The sequence below is a fragment of the Gigantopelta aegis genome, chromosome 6, assembly GCF_016097555.1.
Source record: "Gigantopelta aegis isolate Gae_Host chromosome 6, Gae_host_genome, whole genome shotgun sequence".
NCBI classification, from domain to species: Eukaryota; Metazoa; Mollusca; class Gastropoda; order Neomphalida; family Peltospiridae; genus Gigantopelta; species Gigantopelta aegis.
Window position 1 is genome coordinate 11,657,799 of NC_054704.1, and position 15,970 is coordinate 11,673,768.

The 15,970-nt window shown below is 33.8% G+C and overlaps 2 protein-coding genes across 2 annotated transcripts in view; one reads left to right on the forward strand and one right to left on the reverse strand.

Annotated features, from left to right (window-relative positions):
* LOC121376051 (pre-mRNA 3'-end-processing factor FIP1-like) overlaps positions 1-7,980 on the reverse strand; it is a 51,979-nt gene extending 43,999 nt beyond the window's left edge. Inside the window, exons 1-5 of the mRNA XM_041503828.1 lie at positions 7,908-7,980; positions 3,983-4,016; positions 3,668-3,776; positions 2,610-2,698; positions 450-502 (exon numbers count right to left, since the gene is read on the reverse strand). Of these exons, the coding sequence (XP_041359762.1) occupies positions 450-502; positions 2,610-2,698; positions 3,668-3,776; positions 3,983-4,016; positions 7,908-7,968 (346 nt within the window). The 5' untranslated portion in view covers positions 7,969-7,980. The remainder of the gene's footprint in view (positions 1-449; positions 503-2,609; positions 2,699-3,667; positions 3,777-3,982; positions 4,017-7,907) is intronic.
* Positions 7,981-9,013: 1,033 nt separating this feature from the next.
* LOC121375712 (translation initiation factor IF-3-like) lies at positions 9,014-13,811 on the forward strand. The gene is made up of 3 exons (XM_041503305.1): positions 9,014-9,099; positions 9,633-10,308; positions 11,047-13,811. Exons 2-3 carry the CDS (start codon positions 9,634-9,636, stop codon positions 11,185-11,187), a joined length of 816 nt encoding a protein of 271 aa, XP_041359239.1. The 5' UTR covers positions 9,014-9,099; position 9,633; the 3' UTR covers positions 11,188-13,811.
* The last annotated feature ends 2,159 nt before the right edge of the window (positions 13,812-15,970 follow it).

Consider the following 15,970-nt stretch of genomic DNA (forward strand, 5'->3'; position numbering starts at 1 on the left):
ATATTTTCTCTTTCTTTCTTTTTTTATGACACATAAAACATGAAACTCCAACTACTAGATGATTAACAAAGGAATACTCAAAACTAATATAAGTACAGTTTAGTTTAGTCAAATAAAATAATTAAGAAAATATAATTTTAAACTCCATGAACATATGACATTGTTCACTATGGGAGAGTATTGCTGATTTATGTATATATTGACCAATGTTTTACAAACTGCATGGCATTGCATACAAAAACAGAAACAAAAAATTTCCCAAAGCCAAACTGATATAATTGACAAAACACACTTAAAATAAAGTCTGCTACAAATTTTATATTATGTACAATTTCTTCTTAGCAATAACATCTACAACAAAATCTTTACAAAAATTGTTTTCAAGAATGATTACATTCTCCAAATATCTGTGGACCTTAGTTATTGGTCAGATTTTAGTAGAACCTTACCGGCACCAGTTTTTTGGTAAGCAGTACCACCTTTGAACAAGTTACGGGGAGTGCTGTAAATAAAAAATTTAAAAATAATAAAAAAATATAATTTACAAAAAGCAATTTAAAATATTCATCCAATGAATATATGTTATGTATAAACCAACAATTCTGAAGACTGATGAAAAGGTTGAGGTTTGTTTTTACAAGAACAACATTTTTCTTCTTTTTTAAAAATTGTATTTGGGGGGGGGGGGGGGGGTGTCAATACCACATTACTGTCATTTTTATATTTCTGGACTTACCAGTAGGATTCTGGGAAGTTTTGCATTTGCATGTATCAGCATTATAAAAGTATATTTGTAAAAATTTCTAATTTTGTTAGCAGACGCTAAAGGTAACTAGTGGTTAGTGAGTGACAAATATGAAAATTAATTCAGACCGTTTGAGGAGGATTGATTGAAAACATATTGTATTGCATATAATACATATACAAAAGGATAGAGAAGGATCACAACATTTATAACACATAGGTTCTAACTTTCAACTAGCAGAAGGAATTGTTGTGACTACATAAATCAACTCTAGATACAGGGTTCTCACGGACCTGGAGTCCCGGGTCCCTGACACAGCGATCAAGGATGGGACGCACCATATTGCATACATGTGCGTCCCTGTGGATGCAGTATATTTTTATTTTTATTTAACTTCAATACCTTTTTTTTTTTTTTTTAAACATCTAAATTTACTGTAAAGTAAATCGGCAACATTCATAAAAATTCGTGGAAATTGTGTTAACTGGTACAATCAGTTGGTCACTCCAAAAAGCCGCCCGGAAATGATATCCCCGGTCATACGTCGATGTTTTTACAGGTGGGGCTACTCATTCATTATGCGAGACAAATGGAGATCACTGTTTTACTGCAGCCAATGAGAAGTCATCTTGTAGTTGATTAACGTGATCACCGACTGTCGACAACTGCTTTGTGAATTGGTTCCGTCGGTGTTATCAAAGGTGCGAAATGAACGGGATGACTGAGGCCCCTTAGACCAATTACTGTTGTGACAACTACTCTGATTGCTTTTTCTGGACACATTTCTCATTAAAGATTATCCATTCATGATTTAAAAGGAAATCATTATTAAATTTGTTAGCCGTAACGCATGTAAATTCAACTACAAAACAATTGTCGTCAAAACAGGAGGCCATCGACTAATACTATGGTTTTGATAAGCATACTGATAGTACATGTAGATGTAAACAAATGTAAGTTTATAAGTATGTCCCCATTTTTGTACCAGTTACCATTTACGATGTCCGTGCAAGGGAAATTAGATGGGGGTTTTGGTGGACGTAAGTGACATGTCGAAGAAAGTTTGACAAATTCTTCTTCTCGTCCACGATTAGATGAAAATTCCAGTAATGGTACTGATACAGTAGTTAAAAAAAGTAGAGTTCGAGTTTTTCGGGATAATTGGTTAAAAATTTTTCCATGGTTGGAAAAGGTGGAATCAGACAATCAACTTCATGTCGTGTGCACCTGGGTTCGTGGAGCTAAGAAGAAAAGTGCGTTTACTAATGATGGCAGTACGAACATTCAATATAGCGCTTTTATGCTAGATTCCTGATGGGCAAAATGCGTTTAAAATAAAATTAGCACAATACACACAGTATAAAGACTAGAAGAACAATGTCTGCCTTACCTGTTTTTATTGTTTCATGTACATGCTAATACCAGGACATAAGTAATACCAGTATATTAGAAAGATGGTTTGATGGTTACTAGTACATTGTATATTTGTAAGAGGCTATGCAAGTATAATGAACAAAATATTAAAGTGAAATTACAAATACATAAGTAAAGCTTGTTTAATATATATGAGTTACCTGGTATTTGCTTTATATTTTATCATACATTTTAATAATAAAAAAATGTATTCATGTTCATGTACTTTTTATTACAACATAAAACCTTTTAAATGTCAAAGTTTTTGTGTTGTCAGTTATATATTTTATTGGATATATCAATTCATCTTCAAATGTGGACTCTCCTACATTCCTAATGGACTCTCAAAATATAAGTTCACGAGTCCATGAACTCTCAATATTTCTGGATGAATGAGAACCCTGAGTTAGGTGTTAAGAGTAATATTAAACGCTTCAGCTAAACTACTTACTCGCTGGCTGTCCAAGTCTTAATGTCGCCAATGGTAACCTGGACATCATCATCATCAGAATCGTCCTCCTCTTCTTTTTCCTCCCCACTCTGTCCAAATACATTTAATTTAATCACATTTTAACCCAAATGAAAAATACCTGTTTAGTCTATAAAATTTCATAACTATTAATTCCATTTAATACCAAGTATAAATTAGGTCAAAAGCAACATTTAAATGTTCAGGGCTAAAAATTCATGTGTATCTCCAAATCCAATATGCATCACAATTTACACAAGAATTAAACATCTGAATTTACATGGATTTTCATGAAATATTTGTAATATATAATTTAATTGTCAGTTCATAAAATGTTATTAAACAAACTCAAGAAATAATAAAAACTAAATAAAACATTTTGAAAAAATTAAAGCATTGTGAAAAACATTTCAACAAAACTATAAATGGGACAGATAGACAGACGGATGGACAAGAGATAAAATCTATGGTCCCCTCTGATTGGACCGGGTAAGGGACTAATAATAATAGTCTGGTCCTTGAGCTTCAGTCTAATTGGCTTCAAAAGTGCAGCATACAGTTTGTATTCATGTAGTCTTGAAAATTTAGTGGTTTATCAAGACTATTCTGGACTGAAGTCAACTGATGGTTGACGCAAACTTATCCACATTGGTTCTCTGATATTATGTTCTTAACCTTCGTTTATAAAACAGATCTGTACTTTCTTGATCAGTTTATAACCTTTTTAACAGTGGAAATGTGATGCAGTAATATTCATGCAAACAATGTCAATGAACAAAATCCCAAGTACACTATGCAGGTTATAAACACGATATATTTGTTTCTGTGGTTTGTCTTTAAGACAATGGAGTTAAATTAATGCCAGTAGGTCACGTCCCGAAGTGTTTTAACAACTCAGTGGGAAGTGTAAGGTTACTACACTTGACTTTTTTTCTCATTAAGCCACTGTTAATAGTTTCAGTCGTTTAATACTAATCTCCGACCCGTGTATAAAATGATGTTAGTAAAGTGTAACATGCTCAAACAAAGACAAACATTACCATTTCTCCTTCTTCTTTGTCATCTTTCTTCCCTGGTTCTTTGCTTCCCTCCCTTGACTTTATAGCTGACTTGTTCTCATTTGTATCACCATTCTCTGTGACCTTGGAGCTGCAATATAAACATTAGACAAAAGATAATTAATGTTAATGACATCAAATACATGAAAATTACATAAATTATCTACTTATACAAAGTTACAGTTTAAGCATTATTACTATATTAGCAAAACAAATTACATAAAGTTCTCCCTGCCTAACAAGTGTTTAGTAGTACAGTATTCATGTGAATACTGGGTTATGAACAAAAATACTCACCTAGATTCATCACCTTTAGGTGCTTTGTTTTCATCTGAAAGAATACATAGAAAATATCAGAAAACACAGATGATCAACAATAATAAAAATTTGATCTACCGATTGTGTGGGCTAAAGTAACTAATTATACATGCAGTTTAGATAATGGAATATATGTCGGAACTTGGAGTTGGTTTTTGTTTTTGTGTGTATAAACAAAAATAAGAAAGATACAAAATAGTTATAAAGGCAAGGGTCAAGATCCCGATGAAACTCACAATAAGTGCATGGTCCTTATTATTCAAATCTTTCTATGTTCAATAAAACCGATTGTGTAATTGAAAGATGATCAGTTAGTGCCAACCATTTATAACCAACAATTTCCAAATCTATTCTGTTTATAGGTGAGAATATGGCTATACATAAAACAGGTAAACAACCAGTTCATTGGATGATTGATTCAGTCTCTTTGGTCTATTGGCTAGTGCAGTGGATCTTCAACAGACATCCAAGGCCCAAAACACACTGATGGCTCTGGCAAAGACACCATGTCTGGTGTATTTTGACATCTGCATCTGTAACTGTTACGTGTTTTTAATATACAGTGCTGTCCAGTGTATCAGCGCACCTAAGCATTCAAAAAACATTTTCTATGTGAACACTGTGAAATACTTAATAAAATGTGTTTCTCATCAATGAAGCATTGTATAATCTGAAATACGCTACAAATTGTTTTATTTATGTCTGTAGTAAATAAACATTATAAAATTGTCCATAAATGTAGACACCCCCTTGTATCTAACACGATTTGCATGTCCGGTGATTCGGCGCAGTAGATGTGGACGGTGACCCTGCTCACTTTGTAGTCCATAAATGCTACACCATTGTCCCAGGATTATTTTAGTACTTTTTTGTTTTGTCTTGTTAAAAAATATTACTATTTAAATGAAAGATTACACATGACCCATCTCGTGATCAGTTTCGGAATCGTTTTCTTGAGTGTCACAGTACTGCAGATGCATACATGTTCATTATCATGCATGGCTAAGATGCCTACATGGATTTTTTTCTCGGGTAGATTGTGCATACACATCTTATTTCGCTTTTATTTTATTTTATTATTATTTAAAAAAATGTTTGTAACAATGTGACAATTGTGAACTGGAATGACTGTCAATTAAGGGGTAAAACTTTTGTTTTGTTTGCATTTGTCTGTGTTTTCCTTTTCAGTTTAAACAAAAATAATCGGGGGAAAAAATGAGAATTACTATAATTTTAAAAAATGTGGGAACAGTGTTTTTAGACTGGTTTTAACATTCTTAATATCAATAAGGCTGACCTACTTCATGTTTATATACACGAAAGCAGGTGAATTATTTATTTTGATATTATGATATAATTCTTGATAATTCTAAAAGAAAATAATTGTACCCTTAACATTAAATATGTGATACTTGATTAAACATTCAAAATGGAATTGAACTTTAATTCGTTAAAAACACCGACAACATGACAACGTCCTAAGCATACTTGAGCAAAATATCAAGTGCGCCGAATCACCGGACGCACAGAAACAACGGACACGGTTGTATATTAATTGCATTCATATCTTTAGATATATTTTGTTCTATAAACACCAACAATAACAATGGAGTTCTCCTTTGATTGATATATATACCTTTCTTGCTGATTAAGAAAAACAGTCTGGCAGTGTGAAAATATAGCGCATGCTCTATGTAGTCTTGTTGCAAGATCTGTACAACCGTGTCCGGTGTATCGGCGTGCCCGGTGATTCGGCGCACTTGGTATTTTGCTTAAGTATGCTGGGAAGTTGTCAGCCTTATCAGTCTTCGCCATGAGCAAAATCAAGGCGAGATGAAGATCACTCTCCTGAAATGGTGCTAGGCGAGCAATCACTCTCCTCAATAAATGTATATGTACTATTTACTAAATAATGCCGGGAGGTATTACACTTTGTCACCATACTCGTGCCGTTGATGTAGTTTGTGACGCTCGCTTTACAAATCCCTGTATTTTGCACATAATTTGCACCAAACAAAATTGACCTAACTTCTACCACTAGCTTCTAACAAAAAAGTACTAAAATAATTCTACGACAATAGTGTAGCGTTTATGGGCTAAAAGTGAGCTCATGGGCGGTCTATAAATAGAAGGGTCAACGATCCACATCTACTGCGCCTAATCACTGGACATGCAAATCGTTTTGGATACAAGGGGGTGTCTATATTTATTCACCATTTTAAAATGTTTATTTACTACAGACATAAAACAATTTGTAGTGTATATCAGATTACGCACTGCTTCATTGGTGAGACACATTTTATTAAATATTTCAGTGTCCACATAGAAAATGGTTCTTGAATGTTTAGGTAAAATAGCTCCAACCCAAAATGCAGCTCACCAATATAGTAATTTTAAAAATGTGGGAACAGTGTTTTTAGACTGGTTTTAACATTCTTAATATCAATAAGGCTGACCTACTTCATGTTTATATACACGAAAGCAGGTGAATTATTTATTTTGATATTATGATATAATTCTTGATAATTCTAAAAGAAAATAATTGTACCCTTAACATTAAATATGTTGATACTTGATTAAACATTCAAAATGGAATTGAACTTTAATTCGTTAAAAACACCGACAACATGACAACGTCCTAAGCATACTTGAGCAAAATATCAAGTGCGCCGAATCACCGGACGCACAGAAACAACGGACACGGTTGTATATTAATTGCATTCATATCTTTAGATATATTTTGTTCTATAAACACCAACAATAACAATGGAGTTCTCCTTTGATTGATATATATACCTTTCTTGCTGATTAAGAAAAACAGTCTGGCAGTGTGAAAATATAGCGCATGCTCTATGTAGTCTTGTTGCAAGATCTGTACAACCGTGTCCGGTGTATCGGCGTGCCCGGTGATTCGGCGCACTTGGTATTTTGCTTAAGTATGCTGGGAAGTTGTCAGCCTTATCAGTCTTCGCCATGAGCAAAATCAAGGCGAGATGAAGATCACTCTCCTGAAATGGTGCTAGGCGAGCAATCACTCTCCTCAATAAATGTATATGTACTATTTACTAAATAATGCCGGGAGGTATTACACTTTGTCACCATACTCGTGCCGTTGATGTAGTTTGTGACGCTCGCTTTACAAATCCCTGTATTTTGCACATAATTTGCACCAAACAAAATTGACCTAACTTCTACCACTAGCTTCTAACAAAAAAGTACTAAAATAATTCTACGACAATAGTGTAGCGTTTATGGGCTAAAAGTGAGCTCATGGGCGGTCTATAAATAGAAGGGTCAACGATCCACATCTACTGCGCCTAATCACTGGACATGCAAATCGTTTTGGATACAAGGGGGTGTCTATATTTATTCACCATTTTAAAATGTTTATTTACTACAGACATAAAACAATTTGTAGTGTATATCAGATTACGCACTGCTTCATTGGTGAGACACATTTTATTAAATATTTCAGTGTCCACATAGAAAATGGTTCTTGAATGTTTAGGTAAAATAGCTCCAACCCAAAATGCAGCTCACCAATATAGTAATACTTTTTTTCCTATCTGGAGGAGCACAAGATATCTTTAAACAAATTAGTGCATAAGTTCGACCTGTATCCCCCTTTCAATGGTTAGGGTTATTTTTTTAGAGTCTTTGATAAAGAGGGATGCAGATCGAACTCTTTTCCCAAATTATTATGTAAACCAAACGGTGTAAAGCAACGGACGAACAGTGTCCAGAGACCCGTTTCCCCATACTCATTAACTGAAGTTTTAAGAAAGAAACCCGTCTGTATTTGTGAAGGTTTATTATCCCATAATGTCATAAAGTAACATGAAATATTGAATCAACTTTATTGAACGTCGGTTGTGTGTGCACGACGTATGAATACAGATCATACCGCCATATAACCAAGCTTCGTCGTCTTCGGTCGAAGGCACCTGCGCCGAGGTGGCAGCCATACTTTTTCGTTTTGTTTTATTTATCCATCCTTTTCGAGTTCATCCTCTTTTTTAGGACATTTAAACAAAATGATTTTATATATATCCGTAACACCATTTTACTAATAGATTTGTATATTTAGGTAGAATGAAATTAATTGTGTGCGTGAATTTTTAATATAGAGATACAGTTACTTGTTATCAAACATTTTAAAGTTTGATTTTCTCTTCGTTTAAAACCAAGAATAACATTTAACCAACATTTGCTAATAACGAGTTTGTCTTATAAAAACAAAACAAAACAAAACAAAACAAAACAAAACAAAAAATAAATAATATGTTGTATTACAGTAATTGTTTCAACAGGGTTTGTGATTGTTTCAGCTAAATTACTTAAAATTAGTCATATATAGGTAACTCTAATTCCTTTACGAAGTGATTTAATATTTATTAAAATTTGAACACGCAGTTAATTAATTATACCTCAAACAAACTTAAGTTGTGGATTAAATTAAAATATGTATTGTATATATTACCAATGTTCATATTCTTTATATTTTTAAGCATATCACTTCACAATTTATATGTTATCAAATGTGTTTCTGGTCCGTTTTCCCGGCATTCTCTCAAAGTTATAACACTATTTTCACAAATAAATGTGATATGCGATTATTTTCTATATTTAAACACATTCACAATTAACGGTTTATGAGTTATTAAAAATTAAAAATTATCATATTTTAGTTTTTACTCTATAAAATAACATATGTATGAAAATAGTTATTAGTATTTAGTTATCTGTAGACACTGTAAATGCCCAAAGGACAAAGTTAAATATTCCCTTGGTTAAAATGTTATAAATACTCTCTACGCCATGGTATATTGCTTCTGAATACTTAGGAATATTTTATATATATTTATTAGTCGCAGTATAAAGTTCCTTCTCAAACATGTTTTGATATGTTTGCATGTTTTCAATTTAAATATATGGTAAGTAATTGTGCCGTCTTGTCAAAAACTAAATCAAGTTACTATTAAGTATGGTGCGCACCATTCAGGGAGGAGACTATTATACCACAAACAACAATGTCTGCGCCCATTGTAATTGTTTGAAGTTTTAATTTGACTTGTGTTCCTGCATTATTTTGATATGTAAGTGAATTCACATATTCAAAAAGTGATTTTCATAGTATACAAAAGTGATAGAATATAAAATATATGCAAAAATTAAATGACATAAATCATAAAACTTTTTTTTATTATTATCAGAAATGTAAGACGAAGAACTTCTAAACTAAAGTTTGTTTTAACAACACTAGAGCACATTGATTTATTAATCATTGGCTGTTCGATGTAGAGCATTTTGTAATTCTAGCATAGTATTTAGAGAGGAAACCCATTTAATTTTTCCATTAGTAGCAAGGGATCTTTTATATGCACAATCCCAGACAGGCTAGCACATACCGCAGCCTTTGATATACTAATTGTGGTACACTAGACGAAACGAGAAATAGCTCAATGGGCCCCTAACAGTAATCAATCCTAGACCAATCGTGCATCAGGCAACCCATCCCCCATCCCACATTTCATTTATAAAGACTTGTACATACATGTATGTGCTTATTAATAATTAAAATAATGTTTATTCATGTTTTAAAAAGCAAAATTTATTTTCTTGGTTACAGAATGGCGTGCTTGATCAACAACTACCGATTAATTGTCTTTAAAAAAATACAGCAGTGTGCAACTCTGAGGCGTCCTCAGTTCGCGTTAAACACTTCACGTCAACACTTCAAGAATACCTGTTTGACTCCGGGTTCCTCTAGACCATTTTCATCTCACAAACATCAACAAGCAAAACCATATCCTATGCAGTTGCTTGACAGAAAGCAACAGCCTTTTAACAACTTTGGAGATTTCAGTTTTCAGAATTTTTCCTCAACTGCATGTGCTTTAGTCAAGAGAAAACCTGTTGCTGTCACCGAAAAGGTGAATGCAGACATACCGTCAAGGAATACGACAGTTCAAGTTTTTGACACATCTGACAAACTTATAGGTAAAATGACTTTTGCGAAAGCTGAAGAGCTGGCCAAGCGAGATGAAATGAAACTTGTGGATGTTGGCAAAAATGTTGATCGAGTTCCGTGTTTTAAACTTATGACCGGAAAGCAGCTGTTTGAAGAAGACATGAAGCAGAAAGGTACAAAAAAGCAGGAAGGTGTTAAAAAGGACAAGGAGTTTCGTATTAAAATAAACATCTCGGAGCATGACCTGGAAGTGAAGCTGAACCAAATTAAGGTGACACTGACAAAAGGGATGAATGCAAAAATTGTTGTGAAAGGAGACCGGAGGACTGCTGAGGTAGATAGTTTGTTTTAAATTAATATTTGCTGTGATAACAGATCGTTACCCTAGACCCCTACATAAAAATTATTTGCAATATGGCATATTTGTTTAGAAAAGCTATATAATAACCAAATTCAAATTTCAGTTAACCAAACCAAATACATATTAACTAAGACTCTTTTAAGAATTGTATCTATTTGATTTTTTAATTGGTATTTGGCAATTTAATAATGAAATAATATTAGAACAAAATTAACATTAATTCACATTTGACAAATGACAGTTGATGTATGACTTGTATTATGAGATGCATTTTGTAACATTTTGATTCTTTTGTGGAGTAAAGTTTAAGGAAAAGTATCAAAGTTTGACACCCCAGCACAGTGTACCAACAAGTACTCCACAGCTGGTACATCATAGTTTTAGTCATAGTTTAAGATGTGCTGAAGTGTCATTAAATATACATATTTTCCTTTTGTGTAAAAATTACACCTGTAATGATGCTATAAATATAGAAAAGCCCTAGATACGAGACAAGAAACTTAGTCCATTTCTGACAATTTTGAATTTAATTTTCAAGTCATTTTAACACCAACTACCAACACATAGACTATTCCTACAATTTGTACTTACAAGTAGCAAATGATGTTTTACTTTTTATTATGCACATATCCAGCTCTTAGATACAGTAGCTTATTCCATGACCTCGGATGCACTGTATAAAAATACTTGTACTTTGTTTTTTGTTTACAGTCAGAAGTCAATCAGCTGCAGAGCAGTTTATTGAAGAAAATTACAGAAAGTGTCCAGGATCTGGCGACTGTGAAGAAAGCATCGAAGACAACAAGTGACCTGATGTTTTTCCTCAAGGCCAATGATCAGACGGAGAGTTGAGCACAACACAATCTGTCAGTTAAAACATTGATTAAAACATATAGCAGTGTGTTGAAGACTGATGTTAAGATACTATGTAATGCAGGCTGTCAAGTGTCCCTCTTTTCCTCTACTTTCCCTACTTTTTTTAAATTTGAGACAATTTTTTTTACATAAATAGATAATTATTGAGAATTGTTTGTTGAAGTATATTTTTAGATTTTGTGAAATTATGATGGATCTAGGCTGGATTCCTCTTGAAGAGACTTGAGACTGAAATGTCATACGCCTAATCAGAGTTCCAAAAGAGCGATGCATTCAGCTTGGACTGGATTCCAGCACTTCCGGACCAGGGCCCCATTCCACGAACAAATTGTAGCCAAGGTTAATTGTAGTGATTTAAGGTGAGTTTTACAGCTGACACCGTAAACTTTACAGCTGTTCGACAAAGCAACCGTATGGTAGTTGTAAGTGCCCCTTTAATTATTAATAGATTCTTTGCAAAGAAGTGCGAATTAGTTAAATAATAAATTGTTTACCGAGTTTTCGGAACATGTTGGATGTATTCATTAGTATAGGACAACCATGAAGTAACTTTGTCAATTTATTCGGTAAGTGATAATTGTCGAATGCATAAGACATGAGAGTTATCTCACTTATTTTCATGTGAAGGTCGTTATGCCTAGACTGTTTTTCATCGATCACAGAGTTTCATAAAAGGTATTTGGTATATATTAGATCCATTTTTACACAAAGAGATATCATCATCTAGCTGCCATTTGACAACTACGTTAGTGGCCTACAACTGCCTCGTACCAATTGTAAATTTTCACTGTAATTTACGATGATAGTAAGCTACGCCGCGTTGTGGAATGGGCTGACAATCGTAGAAAAAATTTAAGGTCTCAATGGTAGGTATTTACGACAATAGTAGGGCTAAGATCGCTTCGTTGAACAGGGCCCTGGAGGTGGTGTTGGCAGAATCAAAGATGGCAGATAGTAGTCCATTCACATGCAAACTCAGAACTATTGAACCCAATTTATGCAATGCTCTAAAAACAACGATGGAACTATTTTTAACAACCAAGTAGAGCTTATGTTTAAATTTTGCTCCATTGGTTTGATTTTATTACTAGTTCCCACTGAATTCCAGTCACCCATTCGAGCACTCCTAATGCAGCTGCATGCTGGTAAACAAAATCGGCTGAAATGTTCTGAATACTTTTTATTTTAATAGACTGGTTGGCTCCCAAATGTTCCCAGAAAACACATATTGGTATGGCTGCATATTATACATACCAGAGAACCATAAAATGCATACCCTGTGGCACTGATCATATTTGGTCTCAAGTTTTCTTCAAGATGGCTCAAGCCAGAAGATTCTATCAGTGAGTAACATTGAAATAAGAAGACAAGTGGTAAGTTTATTAGAAAAATCTCTACTTTTTTGGTAGACATTCCTAGTCCTATTTTTCCCCTTACTTTTTCATAAAAGACCACTTGACAGCCTGTGTAATGTTTTTGTTTTTTTATCTCTCAGGTGTCATAATTAATAAATTACCAGTATGTAATCTGAATATCGGATCCAAGATATAATTTGATTCCCATCCTAATATTTCCCCACAACTGCTGTATTAGATATTGTGGTAATGTGCTGTCCTGCCTATGGGAAAGTATATACAAAAGATCCCTTGTTACCATTTCTGAAGAGTGAACGTAGCTGTGGGTTTCCTATTAATACTCAAGACAAGGTATTACAATATTATGATACTGGATATTAGGATGCTTATTTAGGACTGGGTCCTATTGGCTAAAGAATTAAATGTACTAGTTAATACAATTATTGTTGATTGAACAGTAAATTTGTTAATTAAATTTGTAAAAAAACAACCTGTAAAAGATGTAGTCGGCTCTTTCCTTTTTTCAAAATCCCACTGCCCATTTTCCTTTCTCTCCTTTTGATTTCCACCTTAATGCTTCCCAATCTGGCAGCTCTTATCTTTAAACATCTTTCACTGTGCACCTCCACATCCCAGTCCTCATCTCTCCAACCATGACAGGTGCTCGTCTTCTATGGCCATCAGTGCCACACACCAGCAATTTCCCATCAGGTTTTCACTGTGGACTTAGTGTAACCACTTTGAGAGTGTGCAGTGGTTAAATCTGGCATTGTTAACCACATAGTATATTACTCCTTTGTATACTACCAGAAGTCAAGTCAACTTTCTTTCTAATGTTTCAGCCACAGGTCTTTTTCAAAATTACAATCAAGCTGGCTACTATATAATACTCTCTGTTTTTGGTATACATGTACAATACAAGTAAAACAAATATACATTGATAAACTCAAAAATACTTACAGCTGAAACGTCAAAATAAAAGTTGACTTTGCTTCTTGTTGGTATTTTTATCTCTGAAGGTAACTGTGAAGTAATTCAGTTTGTGTTAATGATGTGAATGGCTTTTTTTTCACAGCAGCTAATGACTTAAATTCCATAATTTGCAAAACATTAACATAGTTCTTCCATTATTTGAACTAATATTATATTGCAGTGAAAAGAGTTATCATAGTCATGTGCATGCACCATATATAGAAATATTTTGCTACCTGTATGTATACATACAAATAAACTGATTGAAGACTTGGTGTTTTATTTATCAGCTTTAAATATTGCCTTGTCTAAGTGCAGTCTGAGGGTGAGATATAAATAAAGACAACAGGGTCATCTCTTGTACATTGAAGTTTCTGAAAAATGGAGTTGAGCGACAAAAAGTAAGTTGTAGCTAAATTGAAACTTGGATCGAATTTGCACCAATTCATGTGCATCTCAATGCATATTAAACAAAGTATGTAAATAGACTCGATTAATCATGAATTTTACATAAGGAATTTAAAAAGTATTACACTTTATGGTATGTAAGGTATTTAGCTTTGCAGATTTAAACATATTTTTAATATTGAACAGATGTAGAACATTTATTGTATGCTGGATCAGGTTTCAATGTTCTTCAGTGAGAATATCATTCATTATCCATGATAACACACACTAACAACACAATTTATACATTTGCTATCGATTTAAAGACATACAATTGGCTTCTTCTAGGTTGGCATAGTCATACAATCAATCAAATAGGCATGATCAAACATGATAGCTCTGTGATGTACAAGTTAACCCTAGTAAGTTTTAGCTGGTTTTTGAGGATATATAAATATATTTTTAAGATTAATACACTTGTGCTCGTTAGATATGTGTTTGAAACAAATCGTAAGATAAATGATATTTAATGACAACTTGTGTAGAATTCTCCATGAAGTAACTGCTGTTTATTTAACATTATGATGTAGTTCAGTCAGTGGTGGAGCTCTCACCTTAGAACCAATATCCCCATCAGTGGAACCACTGAACCTGTTTCAGCTGGTACTCAAAGGGGATGCTATTTGGTCTGGTGTAAGTGCATGTCAAATATCCCTTTCCATTATTCAGGAATGCTTGTGTTGTCATCATTGGATTGGTTTTCTCAGTCTTTGGACCAAGTCTTCCATTTACTATATTGGATACCTAATAGACATTCATTAAAATGTTACATCGGAGTGTGCAATACAATTTAATTAGGTCACAGTGACCTGTTTTTTTATTCCCAATTACATTTCACTGCTTTCAAATGATGACATGAAATATTTACAAATAACATGTCATGCAACATATTTTGATATGTATGTTTGTTTTGTTTAATGACATCAAACATTTGGTTATTCTGACACAGTCATCAGAGAAAACCCACATTTTTCCTAATGCAGCAAGGGATCTTTTATATGCACTTTCCCACAGACAGGACAGCACATACCATAACCTTTGATATACCAGTCGTGGTGCACTGGCTGCAATGAGAAACTGCCCAATGGGTCCACTGACAAGAATGGATCATAGACAGGCAGTGCATCAGGCGAGCGCTTTACCACTGGGTTACGTCCCGCCCCCTAATTTCATGCCAAAACAGTATATGAATAAGTTGACATTATTCAGTAATTTGAACAGAACACATTCTGCTTCATAGAAACAAAGTGGCAGTAGATGTAGCTGTAATATTTGATGAAACCAGTATAGGAACCTGACATCAATTTCACATTTTTTATTATACAACATTTAGTGAAATATCTTAAAATATCAGTGAAATAAAAGTTATCAGTGACTCGTTCACTATTTCACTCTAAAATATGTTGTGCCTGTAGAAAGTGTTATCTTCACCCCCATTGGGCTATTTCTCATTCCAGCCAGTGCACAAAGACTGGTGTAACAAAGGCCGTGGTATGTACTATCCCGTCTGTGGGATGGTGCATATAAAAGATCCCTTGCTGCTCTCTCTCTGTATGTGTGTGGTCCTTAACCATATGTCTGATGCCATATAACCGTAAATAAAATATGTCGAGTGGTGCATCGTTAAATAAAAAATTTCCTGTTATCTTCACTGTAAGAAAGCCAGAACTATTTTGCAGGTATATTGCCAAATGTTATATAATAAAGAGAAAATTTCTTGTTTTTTGTTAAATATGATTTATATCTCATCTCGTGAAGTTTGCAATCATATCACACTCGTTACACTTGCGCGACTCGTGAGATATGATTGCATATTTGACAAAAAACATGAAATATTCTCGATTTATTTGGATCGCCATTGTCTTCTTTCTCCATGTCCCATAAACAGAAAAGAAAGGAATATTTGTTTAACAGTGGTATGTACTATCCTGTCTGTGGGATGGAGCATATAAAAAGATCCCTTGCTGCTAATTGAAGAGTAGCCC

Bases quoted from the DNA above. Each gene is read 5' to 3' on its own strand.
- LOC121375712 (XM_041503305.1), top strand. From the start codon at position 9,634: ATGGCGTGCTTGATCAACAACTACCGATTAATTGTCTTTAAAAAAATA. The intron at 10,309-11,046 runs GTAGATAGTTTG...TTTTGTTTACAG, and splicing joins GAGACCGGAGGACTGCTGAG to TCAGAAGTCAATCAGCTGCA.